This window comes from Nematolebias whitei, chromosome 7, assembly GCF_014905685.2.
Source record: "Nematolebias whitei isolate Nwh7 chromosome 7, NemWhi1, whole genome shotgun sequence".
NCBI lineage: Eukaryota > Metazoa > Chordata > Actinopteri > Cyprinodontiformes > Rivulidae > Nematolebias > Nematolebias whitei.
In genome coordinates this window covers 23,538,654-23,555,610 of record NC_056504.1, presented here as the reverse complement: position 1 = coordinate 23,555,610, position 16,957 = coordinate 23,538,654, and the positions used below count along the sequence as shown (strand labels likewise).

Sequence of the window (16,957 nt, the reverse complement as noted above, 5' to 3'; positions counted from 1 at the left end):
TGTCCCACGAAGGTCCAGGTTTTGACCTGAGGCTTAGTTCACTACAGCTGTAATTTTTTCCATCAAATGAATTGGCCTTTTGGGGGCCTTATCATATCACAAAAGTCACCAAATTTGGCAGACGCGTCAGGACTGGTGAAAATTTACGTATTTTAAGGGTGTGGCAAAAATCACAACAGAAACGCTCAAGAGCACCACCTGGAAATATTCAAAATACCCTCTGCATTAACCTTAGTTAGTCGTAGAAACATGAAATTTGGTACACTTGTCCAATTCTCCAAGATGCACAGAAAACCGTCTGGCCCAAACGTTGTATGATAAACAGGAATGTGGCCATTTTCGAATGTCGTCCCAATTTTCACACCTTTTTGGTGGTTTACAGCCTCCGTATTTGAATGAACTCCTCCTAAGAATTTCGCTCAATCGGTTTCAAACTTGGCCATTTTGGTCAAAAGGCATGGGGGACGAAAAGTTATCAAAACGGTGCAAACTGAAGCATGCTGAAGGGGAGGGACCAGACCTCAAAGTTGGACATTTTACCATAAAAAACAAAACGCTAATACCTCCTACACAAAAACTGTCTGAGACATCAAATCTTCAGTGATTGATCCACAACCCTGCAAGACTGAATGGTCAAATCATAACATCACTTAAGCCACGCCCCTTGACAACAGGAAGTGTAAAGTTTTACGTTGAACGGTCCCTATCTGACCCTTGTCACCTGATCAGCATGAGAGTGTGTCCAATGACCGAAGCCATGTGGGTGTAACTTGCTTTCCAGCACTGACAGTTTGGGGTGGAGCATGTGGGCGTCACGACGTGGCTAAGCAAGACATAACGCCAGCGCCATACGTTTGGCTCTAAATTCCACAGATTTGAACTGCGGTTCACCAAAATCAGTATGATCGATCATTATCCACCCCTTGAACAGGAAGCCATGATAATTGCCCAATAGCCTCCACAGCGCCCCCTAGAATATTTTAAAACCTCAGCCCCAAGCCATTTTGTTGACCGATAATGCTGAAACTCGGTGAACATCTGTATCTTGTCAGGACCTATGAAAATGTCTCTTGCAGCCCTGGTCCAAACTCAACAGGAAGTCGGCCATTTTGGGTCAAAGGGTCATTTTTGGGCTTTTCTAATTGACAATTTTGACAAACTCCTCCTAGGGATTTTGAGTGATTGCCTTCAAACTTGGTTAATATGCCCTTAAGACATTGGAGAGTAAAATTTGTCAAAAGCTTTCGGTTTTGTTTAGGTTAAAGGGGTGTGACCAGGCCTCAAAGATGTGTTTCACACCATAAATTTACAAATGCTATGACTTTCACACTGAAAGACCGAAATGTAACAAATTTGGCATGACTCATCACTATTGGATACCCGACCAGCCACTGTAGTAATATTCTGACATCAGGAAAGCCCTGCCCCCTAAGAGCAGGAAGTCTTTTTTTTAATTGGAATGCTCCCTCTTTGACACCCTTGACCTAATCAGGATGAGCCTGTGTTAGAAGACAGATAAGATGGTCTGACTTGATTTAAATTACAAACAGTTATAGCTGGAGGATGTGGGCGTGGCGGCGTGGCGAATTAAGAAGTGATGCTGTTGCAATACATTTAGCTCTAAATTGTACATATTTGAGCCGAGGTGCACCAAAATCACTATGATCGATCATTATTCACCCCTTGAACAGGTATCCATGATAAGTGACCAATAGCTTCCATAGCGCCACCTACATTCTTCCAACAGTTATATCTCAGTGATACAACATCCGATCTGAACCAGATTTTGGGTGTGTCATTAGTGAGCACCTATGGACACATTGATATTGTTGTTTAACATTTTACTCAAGTGCACCCCCTAGAATATTCCAACAGATATATCTCAGTGAACTATCATCCAATATGTACCAGATTTATTGTACATGATCAGTGAACACTTATAGACACATTAGAATTGTTCTTTAACGTTTGACTCAAGTGCGCCCCTAGAATATTCCAACAGTTATATCTCGGTTTTACATTATCTGATCGGAACCAGATTTTTGGTGCGCAATCGGTAAACACGTGTAGACACATTGATATTTTGGTTTAACATATGACTCAAGTGTGCCCCCTAGATTATTTAATCAGTTATATCTCGATTAATCATCCGATCTGCACCAGATTTTTGGTGCGTCATTAGTGAGCACTTCTAGACACATTGGTATTGCTTTTTTTATTTTGACTCCAGTGCGCCCCCTAGATTATTCCAACAGTTATATCTCAGTAAAATATCATCCAATGTGTACCAGATTTATTGTGGATGATCAGTTAGCACTTCTAGGCACATTGTTATAGTTCTTTAACATTGGACTCCTTTGCGCCCCCTACATTATTCAAACAGTAATATCTCAGTTATATATCGTCCAATTTGTACTAGATTTATTGTGCGTGATCAGTGAACCATTCTACACACATTGGGATTGTTGTTTAACATTTGACTCATGAGCACCCCATAGATTATTTTAAAAGTTATTTCTTAGTGATGTAGCATCCGATCTGCAACAAATTTTTGGTGCGTCATTAGTGAGCACTTCTAGACACATTGATATTGTCGTATAACGTTTGACTCTAGTGTACCCCTACATTATTCCAACAGTTATATCTCAGTGAAATACCATCCAATATGTTCCAGATTTATTGTGCGTGATCAGTGAGCACTTATAGACACATTGGTATTGCTCTTTAACATTTGACTCAAGTCCGCCCCCTCGATTATTCCAACAGTTATATCTCAGTGAATTATCATCTGATCAGAACCAGATTTTTGGTGCGTAATCGGTGAGCACATCTAAACACATTGATATTGTGATTTAACATGACTCAATTGCACACTTTCTCATACTGATATGGGCGGAAGGCAATTGCAAAGTTTAGGCATATGCGCACCCTGGTGGACGTGTGTGGGAATGGCATGAGAACGTTCATGATAGCATCTGGGTGGCATTGCAGGAGCACCTGCAGTTGTGGGTGATGTCAAAGGTTCGGCTAATGCGCACCCCAGCAAACAGGCGTGGGTCAGGCACGAGAGCATTTGCGATGGTGACTGGGCGGAGTGGCTGGAGCTCCTGCGGTTGCCATAAGGCCGGAGCGGCACTTTGCTGCGAAGGCCTTGAATGCTGCTTGCAGCTTGAATTTATTTTTGTTTTTGCTTCAAAAATTTTTAGAGCTAAATGATAACGAGAACTGATACTGAATGCTGTTTTGTTTTGCATGCATCAAATGAAGGTGATAAAATACATGGAATATAACTGTTAGCAGTACATAGGATTGGAGTATAGTTTTAAAATTAAACCAAAACTACAACAATCAAAAACCTTTACTGGAAGATGCAAAGAAGAGCTCTGCAACAATGAGGTGCTCTGTGATTTTTATTGCTGACCAGGGAATGGAACATAACATTTTTTAGGACACAAACCTTTGGACAATATTTTCGTACAATTTATTTTGGCTCATCATCTGAGAAGTTGGACTAAATAAACACGTTACGATAGTTAGCATGTTACGGCACATACGGGGAGTGATATCACTTTGTATGATCTGCATCATTACATGTTTCACCCCCCACATCTCTGTCTGATGCCTCCAGCTCAACATCCTCTGTTCTAGGGCAACCTAGTACTCAATGGTCACTGCTTTGGTCTTCAGGTATTCATTGAGAGCCTCTTGTCCTGTCGAATAAACAAACAGTAAACATATTTAGGATTCCACATCAGTTTACTGCCTACTGCTCTTTTAGAAACCACAGGCAGGTTTGTTACTTGCACGGAACAGAGTCACACTAATGGTTTGAGTTTGTGCACTATTGTGTAATACAATGGTTCCCAACCCTGGTCCTTGAGGAACGCCATTTTGCATGTTTTGTTTCCCTGCTTTGACACACCTGATTTGAAAGAATGGAGGATTAACAGGCTTTGGCCCAAATGGATGAAGTAATTAAATCACTGAATCAGGTGCGTTGGAGCAGAGAAACAACTAAAACATGCAGGATGGTGTTCCTCAAGGACCAGTGTTGGAAACCACTGCTGTAATACATATGTTACTAACAAAATGGCTGCTACACCATATTTTATTGTAGCAATATGATAGTGTACTGGGAATTGTCAGACAATGTATGGCGAGAGGGTGCTATTGAGACAGCAAAGGGAAAAGAAACTGTGTGAGAACAGTAGAAAAACAGAGTAAGATAAGATAGTGCTGGACAATAATTCAATATCGATGTATCTCACGATATACTTTTATTCAATAACAATATGTGTTTTAAGCACATTTTCGATATTTCAATAGGATTACATCGTTTCACTGACGCATTCCTTTTTCTGTTCAGGTTGAAGCGGCCGCTTCAGTTTCAACCCAAACAGAAAAAGTTGAGCTAAAATTACGTAAGCATGTGGTGACAGATATTACGCAGAGCTGGAGTCTAGAAGGCGTTAGCGGTAGCAGGCTAAGCTAAGCTAATGTCCAATGCACATTAAGTTTTTGCTGCAAAATGAATGCCCATGACCATCAAAATGTGACTGAACAAGGTTTCACAAGCGAAGAGAAAGCAGATGACATAACTGATAAGAGAAGAAAGACTAATTTGCCAGTTTGGAAGTGGTTCAGCTTTCTAAGATCCAATAAATTGCATGTTTCAGTGTGCTGCAAAATGTGACGAAGACTCGTTCTAACTAGCAGTGGGAACACATCTAACTTGTTCCACTTGATAGTATATGCTGAGAGTCACAAGATGAAACACAATAAAAGTTTGAGCCAATGTGTCCCTGAAACAATATCCCCAGCACTGCATTTAAAAAAAAAATCATTTATTCTATCATTTAAAATAAAACAAAATTATCAGAAATAAAAAAAAAACTTTGAATGAAAAGTGTGCAGAAAGAATAAAAAAATTATTATCTGCCCCTTATTTAAAAAAAAAATATATACAAAATAACTACAAACAATAACTTTCACTTGAACATTCTCCAAACTGAAAAAAAAACCACACAAATAAAAACAGGTATCCTTCACCTGGCACTATACTTTCCCAACAACTTTAACTTAATCATCTTTTTAAATATATAAATTGTTTTAGAAATTTTTATGGTGATATCAATGCAATTCCACAATCCTATTCCCTGATTTACAATGTAGCGCTCCTTCAGACTAGTTCTAATTGGAGGTTTTACAAACATTTCCATTCCCTTAAGGTTATACTGACTCTCGTTTTTTAACAAATTTTAATTGAATATTTGGGGGTAATATTTTATGAGCTTTAAACATGACTTGTAAAATACTGTATTCAACCAAATCATCAAATTTTAACAATTTCAGCTGATGAAATAATATACTCTATTTGTTGGATGACCATAGCACTTCCTACTAATAATTCTTATAGCTCTTTTTTGTAAAATAAAAATAGGATTTGTAATTGTGGGCAGCACGTGGCACAACTGATAGAGCTGCTGCCTCTCAGCGAGCAGGTCCCTGGTTCAAACCCCCAGTCCGGGGGCCATTCTGGGTGGAGTTTGCATGTTCTCTCTGTGCATGCATGGGTTTTCTCCGGGTACTCTGGTTTCCTCCTACAGACCAAAAACATGCATGTTAGGCTGATTGGTAACTCTGAATTGTCACTAGGTGTGAGTGAGAGAGGGAATGGTTGTTTGTCTCATTTGTCTCTATGTACCCCTGTGATGGACTTGCGACCTGTCCAGGGTGAACCCCGCCCCTCGCATAATGATTGCAGGACATGACCCCCGTGACCCAAAATGGAGTAAGCGGGTAAAAGATAATAGATGGATGGATGGATTTCCATGTCAGCTTCTCATCAATAACGACACCCAAAAATTTTATTTAATTAACTATGAATTTCAATGCTGTCAATTTAAAGTTGTTGTTTAAAGTTAAAACTATTAAAACTGACAAAGTTGAGAATTTTATGTTTATTTGACGGTGATTTCAATTATATTTTGAAGGCTTAATACAAATAAAAGGTGAACATTAATTTATTTGTATAGTTTGTAGTTTTTCTGAGGCTTTTATATTGTTTATATCGATATTGAATTCTGCTGTTATTGACCCATCCATCCATCCATTATCTTTACCCGCTTGTTCCATTTTGGGTCACGGGGGTCGCTGGTGCCCATGTCCAGCAATCACTGTGCGAGGGGTGGGGTACACCCTGGACGGGTCGCAAGTCCATCACAGGGACACAGAGACAAACGAGACAAACAAACATTCCCTCTCTCACTCACACCTCGGGACAATTTAGAGTTACCAATCAGCCTAACATGCATGATTTTGGTCTGTGGGAGAAAACCGGAGTACCCGGAGAAAACCCACGCATGCACGGAGAGAACATGCAAACTCCACCCAGAAAGGCCCCTGGACTGGGGTTTGAACCAAGGACCTGCTTATTGAGAGGCAGCAGCTCTACCAGTTGTGCCACCGTGCTGCCCTGTTATTGACCTAAATTAAGAAATATATCGTGATAAAAGTTTTGGCCATATTGTCCAGCTCTAAGATAAGATAAGATAAGATAAGATAAGATAAGATAAGATAAGATAAGATAAGATAAGATAAGATAAGATAAGATAAGATAGAACTTTATTGATCCCGCAGGAAATTGTTGTTACAGAGTTTCAGTACAAAGGAACATATAAAAGGAATCACACAAGATATAAAAATAACAGAGAATATAACAGAGAATGTTTTATATATATGTGTATGTAAAGACAGGAGGTACTACATTTCATCCTGATGCATGCTCAATAATCTAGGTAGAAAAATCTAAAAAAGTTAAGTCTGGTCCTCTGCACATTCAAAAAACAAAACAAAGCAAAACAACAACAAAAAAAACTGTAGAAAAGTTTTGCCTTTCATCTGAAAGACTTCTTCAGTCTGAGGTGCTGTATTCAGCTCAGTCTTATAAATAGCATCTTCTCAGAGTGGATCAACCAGTTTGCTGCTGACAACCAAAACCAGCTGCTCACATGATTTAGTTGGCAGCTCAGAACACCACATACAGAACACCATGGACTTTGTGGATAAGGTGAGGGATGTCATCATAGAGACTGATGAAACAAAGGTCTCTTTTGATGTCACATCACATTTACGTGTATTCCTGTTGACGAGGCAGTAGAGGTGGTCAGTTTAAGATTAAAATCGGACACCACTCTGAGCAGCAGGACCACGCTTTCCACAGAACAACTGTGTCAACTCTTGAAACTGTGCCTGCAGACAACCTACTTCACATATGGGGAGCAATATTATAGGCAGAAACATGGGTGTGCTATGGGGTCTCCAGTTTCTCCTATTGTTGCAAACCTGTACATGGACGAGGTAGAAAAGAGAGCCTTGACGTCCTTTTCAGGGACACCACCAAGTCATTGGTTCAGGTATGTTGATGACACCTGGGTTAAAATTAAATCTCAGGAAGTCCAACATTTTACTGACCACATCAACTCTGTGGATAAATACATCAAGTTCACATGAGAAGATGTAAAAAATGGCAGGTTGGCTTTCTTGGACTGTGATGTCTCAGTCTCTGATAGAGGACATTTGCAAACTGAGGTGTACCGCAAACCCACCCACACAGACCAGTATTTGCAGTTTGACTCCCATGACCCTTTGGAGCACAAGTTAGAAGTCGTCAGGACTCTGTACCACAGAGCAGACAGCGTCTCCACTAACTCACGAGCCAGGCACATCACAATCCCACACAAGACAGGCTCTAGTGCAATGTGTATATCCTAACTGGGCCTTCCTGACAGCAGAGAAGAAACCCAAACAGGACTCTTGTCAGCCATCAGGTAAAAAAGGAGGAAGCCAGACCCAGACCAGTAGTCATTCCATATGTTGCGGGAGCATCAGAGAAACTGAGACGTTTATTTTCTAAACACAATGTCCCAGTGGCTTTTAAACCCCAAAATATATAATGGCAAAGACTGGTTTATCCCAAAGATCCTGTCCCCCGGCACAAACAGAGTAATATTGTGTATGCTGTTCAGTGTCAGGAGGGCTGTGATCAGTCTTACATCGGGGAAACAAAACAGCCACTGGCCAAAAGGATGGCCCAGCACAGAAGAGCAACACCATCAGGCCAGGACTCTGAGGTCTACACTCATCTCCAGGCCAGCGGTCACTTGTTCAGAGATGAAGACGTTCATATCGTGGATAAAGAGGAACGATGGTTTGAGTGAGGAGTAAAGGAGGCTATCTTTGTGAAAAGAAATCGTCCATCATTAAACAGGGGTGGAGGCCTCCGTGTTCAACTGTCCCCCTCTTACAATGCTGTGATTGCTAGTATCACTCAGCCCCCTGTGAATAGCAAAGAGCCATCGGTGTGCTAATGATCCATCGTTAGGCTGATGGTCCTTCTTGATCATGTGAGCAGCTGGTTTTGGTTGTCAGCAGCAAACTGGTTGATCTACTCTGAGAAGGTGCTATTTATAAGACTGAGCTGAATACAGCACCTCAGACTGAGGAAGTCTTTCGGATGAAAGATGAAACGTTTCTACACTTTTTTTTTTTGTTGTTTTGCTTTGTTTTGTTTTTTGAATGTCCAGAGGACCAGACTTAACTTTTTTAGATGTACTACACTGTATTCTTTAATGGCATTTGGTAAAATGGCAGTTTCTAAAATAAAGATTTTGAGTTTAAATACCGTTTGCTATTTCATTTCAATCACCACAAACAAAGTGGCAACAAGGACATATCCAACATCTTTTTTGCATAATATTGGTGGTGAGCCTAATATATTATTTACATTGTGGTGAAAAATTTTAGACATGCTCATCATAAAAGCTCGAGAACACTGCATGACTGGTCAATAAGCACCCAACCCCCCCCCCCCCCCCACCCCCAAATATAATTCACCCCACAGAGTATTAAATAAATTTGTAATAAATAATATTATTTAATAATTATTTAGCTTGCTATTTCTTGTTTCATATTTGTTTTCAATGCAATTTAGAATGGATTTTGGTGAATATCCATCCATCCAATATTTTACCCGCTTCTTCCTTTTCGGGTCACGGGGGTCACTGCTGCCCATGTCCAGCAGTCACTGTACAAGAGGCGGGGGACACCCTGGACAGGTCTCCAGTCCATCACAGGGACACATAGAGACAAACAAAACAAACAACTATTCATTCTGTCGCTCTCACCTAGAGACAATTTAGAGTTACGAATCAGTCTAACATGCATGTTTTTGGTCGGTGGGAGGAAACCGGAGTACCCAGAGAAAACCCACGCAGCACGGAGAAAACAAGCAAACTCCACCCAGATTCCAGGACTGGGATTTTAACCGGGGCAACCTGCTCGCCGAGAGGCAGCAGCTCTACCAACTGAGCTACTTTGCTGCCCCTTTTCAATTCAATCCTAAATTTTACTTTTGTTTTGAAGTTATGGGCAGGACAAAAAAAAACTCAATTTATACGCATCCTTTATGATTGTCTATTGTTGTCTTTATTGTCCACTATTGTCCTCACTCTTTGTTAAAATCAGGTCTCTCTTGTAAATGAGCCCCCAAGGCTCAATGGGATTAACCTGTATAAATAAAGGTTGAATTTAAAAAAAAAGGAAAAATCATCAGCCATGTCCATTGGTAGATTTATCATATTGTCCTGTTGACAGTGATCAGAATTTCAGGCAGCTCCAATATATCCAACATTTTTCAGTCAGGTCATCTGGACAGTTTGTTTTTTTGATGCTGAAATGTTTCGCCTTCGATCCGGAAGGCTTCCTCAGTCAAGGAAACACACAACAAAACTGATTCTTCCCCCAATAGTTTACTCCAAAGTGGAACAAACCAGTTCTGCTTGTGATAAGACGGTCTCTTTGGTACGCCCCCTCCTCCAATGCCGGTTCCACTTTGGAGTAAGCTGTTGGGGGAAGAATCAGTTTTGTTGTGTGTTTCCTTGACTGATGAAGCCTTCCGGACCGAAGGTGAAACGTTTCAGCACAAAAAAAAAGAAACTGTCCAGATGACCTGACTGAAAAATGTTGGATTGTATACCTGGATTATTGAGCATGGACTTTGTTGTCAGCTCCAATATAGTCTCATTGGGGTGAAAATAACCCCACCCAATGGACAGATTCTGCTGGTTTGAGCTCATTAGACCTTATTAGACTCGTGATCTCATCAAATACAGAAATATCTGCAGCAAAACTTACAGTGTCCAACAGTTTCTGTTCAAAAGTTAATTTGTAAGACTTTGTTAGAACGTAAATTATCTTTCAGGTGCTGAGAGCAGACAGACAACTGTACACAGAAAACTAAAGACAGACGGGAGATATACAATGGAAGAATGTCTCCAACATGACAGGCCTATTTGCTGTCTCTAAGCTTAGTTAGCCAACATCCATCCATCCAGCCATTATCTTTACCCGCTTATTCCATTTTGGGTCACGGGGGTCACTGGTGCCCATGTCCAGCAATCACTGTGCGAGGGGCGGGGTACACCCTGGACGGGTCGCAAGTCCATTACAGGGCCACATAGAGACAAACAACCATTCACTCTCTCATTCACACCTAGGGACAATTTAGAGTTACCAATCAGCCTAACATGCATGTTTTTGGTCTGTGGGAGGAAACCGGAGCACCCGGAGAAAACCCACGCATGCACGGAGAGAACATGCAAACTCCACCCAGAAAGGCCCCTGGACCGGTAGTTAGCCAACAGATAGATGTTATTTAAATAATCATATGGCATCAGAGCATCATAGTTGTAGCTTTAAAGCAAAGAGTTGAATACATACAGTATGTATGAAACACCAATTCACTTTTATAATTTTCAGTTGTTTTTTTCAAAATTTTCCCCCCATTTAACTTCGTTAATGTGAAATATTATTGACACAACTGAGTCACAACGTTGACTGACATGAGGGAGAAAGAAAGGTAATGCCATTGTGCACAAAAAAATTTAAGCAACATACAACATATGACCTGTTTTAATTACAGAAAATGTAACAAAGCTAGTAAAATGTGTGTAGCGGTTCATTACGGTATACAAATGTCTACCCCAAAAATATTTAGTGCTGTGGAGGATAAGTTAGCACTGGAGGAGGACCTCACACTGGACAAAGCCCTAACCATTACCTTAAATACAAGGGACTACAGATCAACTCTAACAATTTAATTTGGTCAGTAAAATAGTTTATTCTGGAGATGTCATCTCTAAAAAGGGCCTTCACCCAAGTCAAGATCACATGACTGCCATTGCTGTTTACTTTATAGGAAATTAAAATGAAAAAAGACAAATATAAAATGTACACAATAAGAGTTAAAGTGTTTCTCACCCAGGTCTTTGCCAAATCCAGACTGCTTGAAGCCTCCGAAAGGTGATGCCACATCCGTCTTGTTGTAGGTGTTAACAAAAACAGTACCAGCATTAAGCCTATCGCTCACATACAGAGCCTTGCTGATGTCCTGTGTAAAAACACCAGAAGCCAACCCATACTCTGTAGCATTGGCTCTCCTTAAAACATCATCCAAGTCACTAAAGGAAGTTAGGAGAAACCACACCAGATTAAATTAAAGCAATAGAGGAATGAAAGGCAAGTTATTCTTGAGGCAATGGGTAATGTGAGATGTTAAATGTTCAAAGCAACTTTTAATTCAGCTTACCCACTATTAAACTTCGAAATTATCATAACTGGGCCAAATGATTCTTCTTTGGCAATGTACATATGGTCTTGGACATCAGTAAACACTGTGGGCTCAAAGAAGAAACCTGGAGGCAAATGTACAACAAAACAGCTAAAGACAGATTTTTGTGAGAAACCTCCAAGACCACATCATGTATCAAGGATTCCCATAAGTGGTAGTAGTTTCAAGCTTCTGCTGCCTCACCTGGTCTCTGCACCTGTTTGCCACCACAGACTAGAGTGGCTCCTTCTTTTACACCAATCTGACAATACTCCACCAATTTGTCCATGTGTGCCTTGTGATTCTGGGGCCCATGGTCTGTGGAGCGATCCAATGGATCACCAATCTTCATCTTTTTGACCTCCTCAACCTGAAATAAAAAGCATTGAATTAATCAGCATTTAATAAAATAAATAATCTGTAAAGATTTATCAAGAAATTTTATAGGTCAAATTTTCTATCTGGACAGATTATCTTCAATTCAAAGCCAACTTTTTATCTACTAGGGGACTGCCTAGAAAGGCAGCCACCTAATATTATTCACCTGACAAGGGTTGTGCTCTTATATCAACTTTAATGCGACCCAAACCACAATGTGTACCCCCACAAATGGTATATCAAAACGACTGGCTTGGCAGCGTGACATGTGCTGTTACTTTTCTTGGCATTTTGAGTTATCATGGCGACATAATTTGCCAACAAAGACATCATTTTTCTCATTGAAAAACATTGAGAAGTAACAGCTTCTAACTTCCATAGTGAAGTCACATGACTTAGAGTGAAGAGGTCTATGAAAAAACACTGATTAACTTTTGGAGCCATTTTGGTTCAAGATGGCTGCCAAAGTTACCTCAGAAAACGCAAAATTGGCTATAACTCTGGCATTATATGAGATATTGATCTGAAATATAGTAAGATCGTAGCTGAGAGTGAAGCCCAACAAATAGTACTGTCAAATGAAAAATTTATAATATCTATAATAATTTAAAATTAATTTTTTAAATATTATATTTTAACTATAATATTTAGTTATACAAGAATTGTTAAAAACGACTTTGTCAACCCGTAATCTCTCAGTACTCTCCACAGATGGCCTTGAGGAACACAGTCACAGACTTCTCCAAATACATGGACAAAAAGATAGGAGAAAGAACTGGAAGTAGCAGAAATGAAGATGTTGAGGTTCTCTTTAGGAGTAACAAGGAGGGATAAGATTAGGAATGAGATCATCAGAGGTACAGCACAGGTTGAACAACTGGGAGATAAAGTTAGAGAAGCCAGACTGAGATAGTTTGGACATGTCCAGAAGAGGGACAGTGGTTTGGACATGTCTAGAGAAGGGACAGTGGTTTGGACATGTCAGACCAGTAATTAATGTTAATTCGTCAGATTGGGTGGGGTTCGGAAATGATAGCTACGGGTTTGGGGCCAGATTGGGTCAGATTTTTTGGACCCGAATGCAACTCTAATATAGATACAGTTATAGAGGATATGGAGGTAGCTGGAGTGAGGACAGAGGATGCAGAGAACAGAGTGAGATGGAGGAGGATGACTCGCTGTGGAGACCCCTGAACAAGGAAAAGCTGAAAGAAGAAGACATTTTTGAATAACAGAGATGCCATTTCTTGCATTTTGGGGTATTTTAACAGATTGTTATACATCAACATTTACCTACATTTGTAAACACTTAATAAAATTACTATTTTGGAGAGGAACAGCAGGTTGTGTGTGAATGAGCAGCTCTGATTCTGTCAAGTGTCCTAAACCCCCCTCCTCCCTCCCCTCACTTCAAGGCTCTGAGCTGAACTCTTTTACACTCTTGCTCCAGTCTCGTGGCACCATTTGAAGTACCTGAAGGTTTCAATTCTCTGTTGTCCAACTAAGGACAATCCATCCATCCATTTTTTATTAAACTAAATTTGACTGTCTTTTTGACATTTTGATTGCTGTTGTTATTTTGACAAATTAGCACCGTTGTTTTGAAACGTGACGTATAATGTGAATGACACATGAAACATTTTTATATTTGTATTTTTAATTTATTTTTACAGTAAGCTTTTTTTTATTTATTATGTCTGAAATGTAGCAGGAGTTCAGACACCTGATGATGTGCTCGCACTAGAGCTGTCTGGAGACGTTTCTGTGCGTAACGTGCACTGTCCACAGGGCATTTATTTATTCTGTTGAATAAATGATCATTTCTGTTTCAAGGGTCTGAGAGAAGGAGAGAGAGGGTGTTTTTCAGTGCACAGTTCCACTGAGTAAGGACAATATTTGGAGAGGAGGAGAAGAGAAGGACTCTGCGCAGAATCTCTGTGCGTAGTATGACCATCTGTCCCTCCGTCCCCTCCCACACACAAACACCTAGAAGGAGCGTGTAACTGTGCGCCGCGCGTGCTGCGGCTGGAACATCCCCAGACTGGGTCCGCCGGGCTAAAGGCAATGTCTCCTCTCGTTGTATTTTTAATAAAACAGGAAGCCCTCAAAAGCATGTCCAATAAAAAGGCTCCAGGTCCAGATGGATTCCCAGCAGAGTTCTATAAAGAATTCTGGAATATCCTGGCTCCACTATTTCACAAAATGCTACAAGAAACTGAGAAAAATAACAGTCTTCCAAAAAATATAAATTCTGCCAACATTAGTCTCCTGTTAAAACCAGAAAAAGACCCTGTATTACCTACCAGTTATCGTCCCATATCTCTTATCAACGTTGATCTTAAAATAATTTGTAAAGCCCTCTCAAAAAGATTAGAAAAGGTAACTCCTCTAATAATACATCCAGACCAAACTGGTTTTATAAAAGGGAGACATTCAGCCACAAATTCACGCAGATTATTTAATTTAATAGATTATTCTTACAGTAAAAATATTGAAACTGCAATATTCTCTCTAGATGCAGAAAAAGCTTTTGATAGAGTTAACTGGAAATTTTTATTTGCAGCCTTACATAAATTTGGTTTTGGAAATTATTTCATAAATTGGTTACAAATATTATACAGTTCTCCTTCAGCATGCATTAGGACAAACAATCAAATATCTGCTAGTTTTGCTCTGCAAAGGGGAACCAGGCAGGGATGTCCACTCTCCCCCTCACTGTTTGCTATTTTCATCGAACCGCTAGCCGCAGCAATCAGGCAAACTACAGATATTAAAGGCATAAAATGCAAGAACATAGAGCACAAAATCAGTCTATATGCTGATGATGTGCTGCTCTTCCTCTGGCATTCACAAACCTCCATCTCTCAGGTTATTGGACTGATAAACTCCTTCTCAAAAGTTTCAGATTACTCTATAAACTGGCTAAAATCCACAGTTCTACCAATTAATTGCTCTTTCAACAATTCACTTACTACACAACTGCAATCAGGGAATATTACATATTTGGGTATCAAAGTTTCGCCTAAATTAGCAGATTTAACAAAACTAAACCACACCCCACTTTTAAAGAAAATTGAGGATGATCTGGCTAGATGGAAATCTTTACCCATATCTCTCATGGGAAGGATCGCATCAATAAAAATGATGGTTTTGCCTAGAATAAATTATTTATTCTCAATGATCCCAAATAAACCATCATCTGACTGGTTTAGATCCCTGGACTCCTCTATTTCTAAATTTCTGTGGAAAGATAAACGCCCTCGTATTAGATTAAAAACACTACAGAAATCCAAAGATAAAGGAGGACTAGAATTACCCAACTTTTATTATTATTTTCTAGCCAACAGGCTAGAATACATCTCAAGATGGATAAAACACACACCCCTTGATGAACCCTGGCTAGACGTAGAACAGACACTTTGCAATAATATAATGATCTCGGACCTTCCATTCATTAGCTCAAACATAAAACGACAGGAATGCTTTAAAAGCATCAATATCAGCTCCTCTCTGACAGCTTGGTGGAAGTTTCTTAAAATGACAGAGTCTTCACTAATCCCATGTAAACGTACACCCATCTGGAACAACCCTGACATCCTACAACAGAATAAGATGATAAACTTCCCAGGTTGGAGGTGTAAAGGAATTGAATATTTGGAACATATATATGAAGAAGTGGACTACATCCCATTTAACAGATTAATTACACAATATGGGATTGATAAGAATAATTTTTTAGAATATCAACAAATTAAATCTATAACCAAAAATAAATTTAACCTTAATAACACTAGGATTGAAATGTCAACAAGTGTATTAGAATTCCTTAATCTTAACCCTCCCAAATTACTATCTAAGGTTTATCAGAAACTCAGTAAAATAGATGAAGCTATATCTCTTCCCATTGTAAAATGGGAGACAGACTTGTCAGTTAATTTTGACCAAAACTTTTGGTCGCAGATCTGTCTGAGAACTTTTAAGATGACTAAAAACTCGAATTTACAACTAATACAATACAAAATCCTTCATAGAGTACACTATACAGGTCAACGGATGTTCAAGATGGGTTTCGCATCATCTAATATTTGCTCACAGTGTACAGACAATATTCCGGACAATTACATCCACGCATTTTGGTTCTGTCCACCTGTTCAGAGGTTTTGGTGCCGGATATGTGAAGACTTATCAAAGTGTCTGAGATGTAATATTCCACTCTCTCCGTCAGTTTGCTTATTGGGCCACTTAGATGATGTCACCTTGGAGACAAAATCAATTCATATTATTCTCACTGCCCTATGTATAGCAAAGAAAACTATACTCATGAATTGGAAAAATAAAAATACACTTAGTATTAAACAGTATAAAGACCTTCTGTTAGATTACATCAGTCTTGAGACAGCCTGTACCCCCACATCGGACTATTCTCTCTGGACTTCTTTAATCGGCTCCAACACGTAGTGGAGGTGGGTGGTCCCCTTTGATTCTGTCCCGTGGGGCATGGTGGTCGGTGTGGGTGGGGTGTCGGGGCTGGGGACGTGGGGGGGGTCATGGGCCTGGAGCGGTGGCGCCCGACTGGGGAGGTGGCTCTGGTGGTTCTGGGTGATGGCCTGTGCTGGCTGCATGCGGGCTTCTGGGTGGTCTGTACCGGCGGACATGGGTTACTGGCCTGGTGACCTGGCTGTCCCTGGGTGGGTCTGGGGTGGACGCGGGCGCGGGTTCTGGGGTGGTATCGCTCCTGGGCGGGGTTCCCGGCTTGGTCCGGGGATCTCGGGCCTTGACAGGTATGTTGCCGGGGTCTTGGGCCGGTGGGTGCGCCGGCGCCCGGCCCTGGCCTTGGGGCCTTCGGTGCGTTGGTGGGCTTTGGGGCCTGTGCCGTGGGGGGGTGGGACTGTTGATGGGGGGGGGGGGGGG

General features: G+C 40.5%; 1 protein-coding gene across 1 annotated transcript in view; it reads right to left on the bottom strand.

The window, feature by feature from the left end:
- Positions 1 to 3,392: 3,392 nt before the first annotated feature.
- aldh1l1 (aldehyde dehydrogenase 1 family, member L1) overlaps positions 3,393 to 16,957 on the bottom strand; it is a 209,789-nt gene continuing 196,224 nt past the window's right edge. The window contains exons 16-19 of the mRNA XM_037679154.1: positions 11,873 to 12,038; positions 11,648 to 11,753; positions 11,320 to 11,519; positions 3,393 to 3,710 (exon numbers count right to left, since the gene is read on the bottom strand). Coding sequence (XP_037535082.1) covers positions 3,655 to 3,710; positions 11,320 to 11,519; positions 11,648 to 11,753; positions 11,873 to 12,038 — 528 coding nt within the window. The 3' untranslated portion in view covers positions 3,393 to 3,654. The remainder of the gene's footprint in view (positions 3,711 to 11,319; positions 11,520 to 11,647; positions 11,754 to 11,872; positions 12,039 to 16,957) is intronic.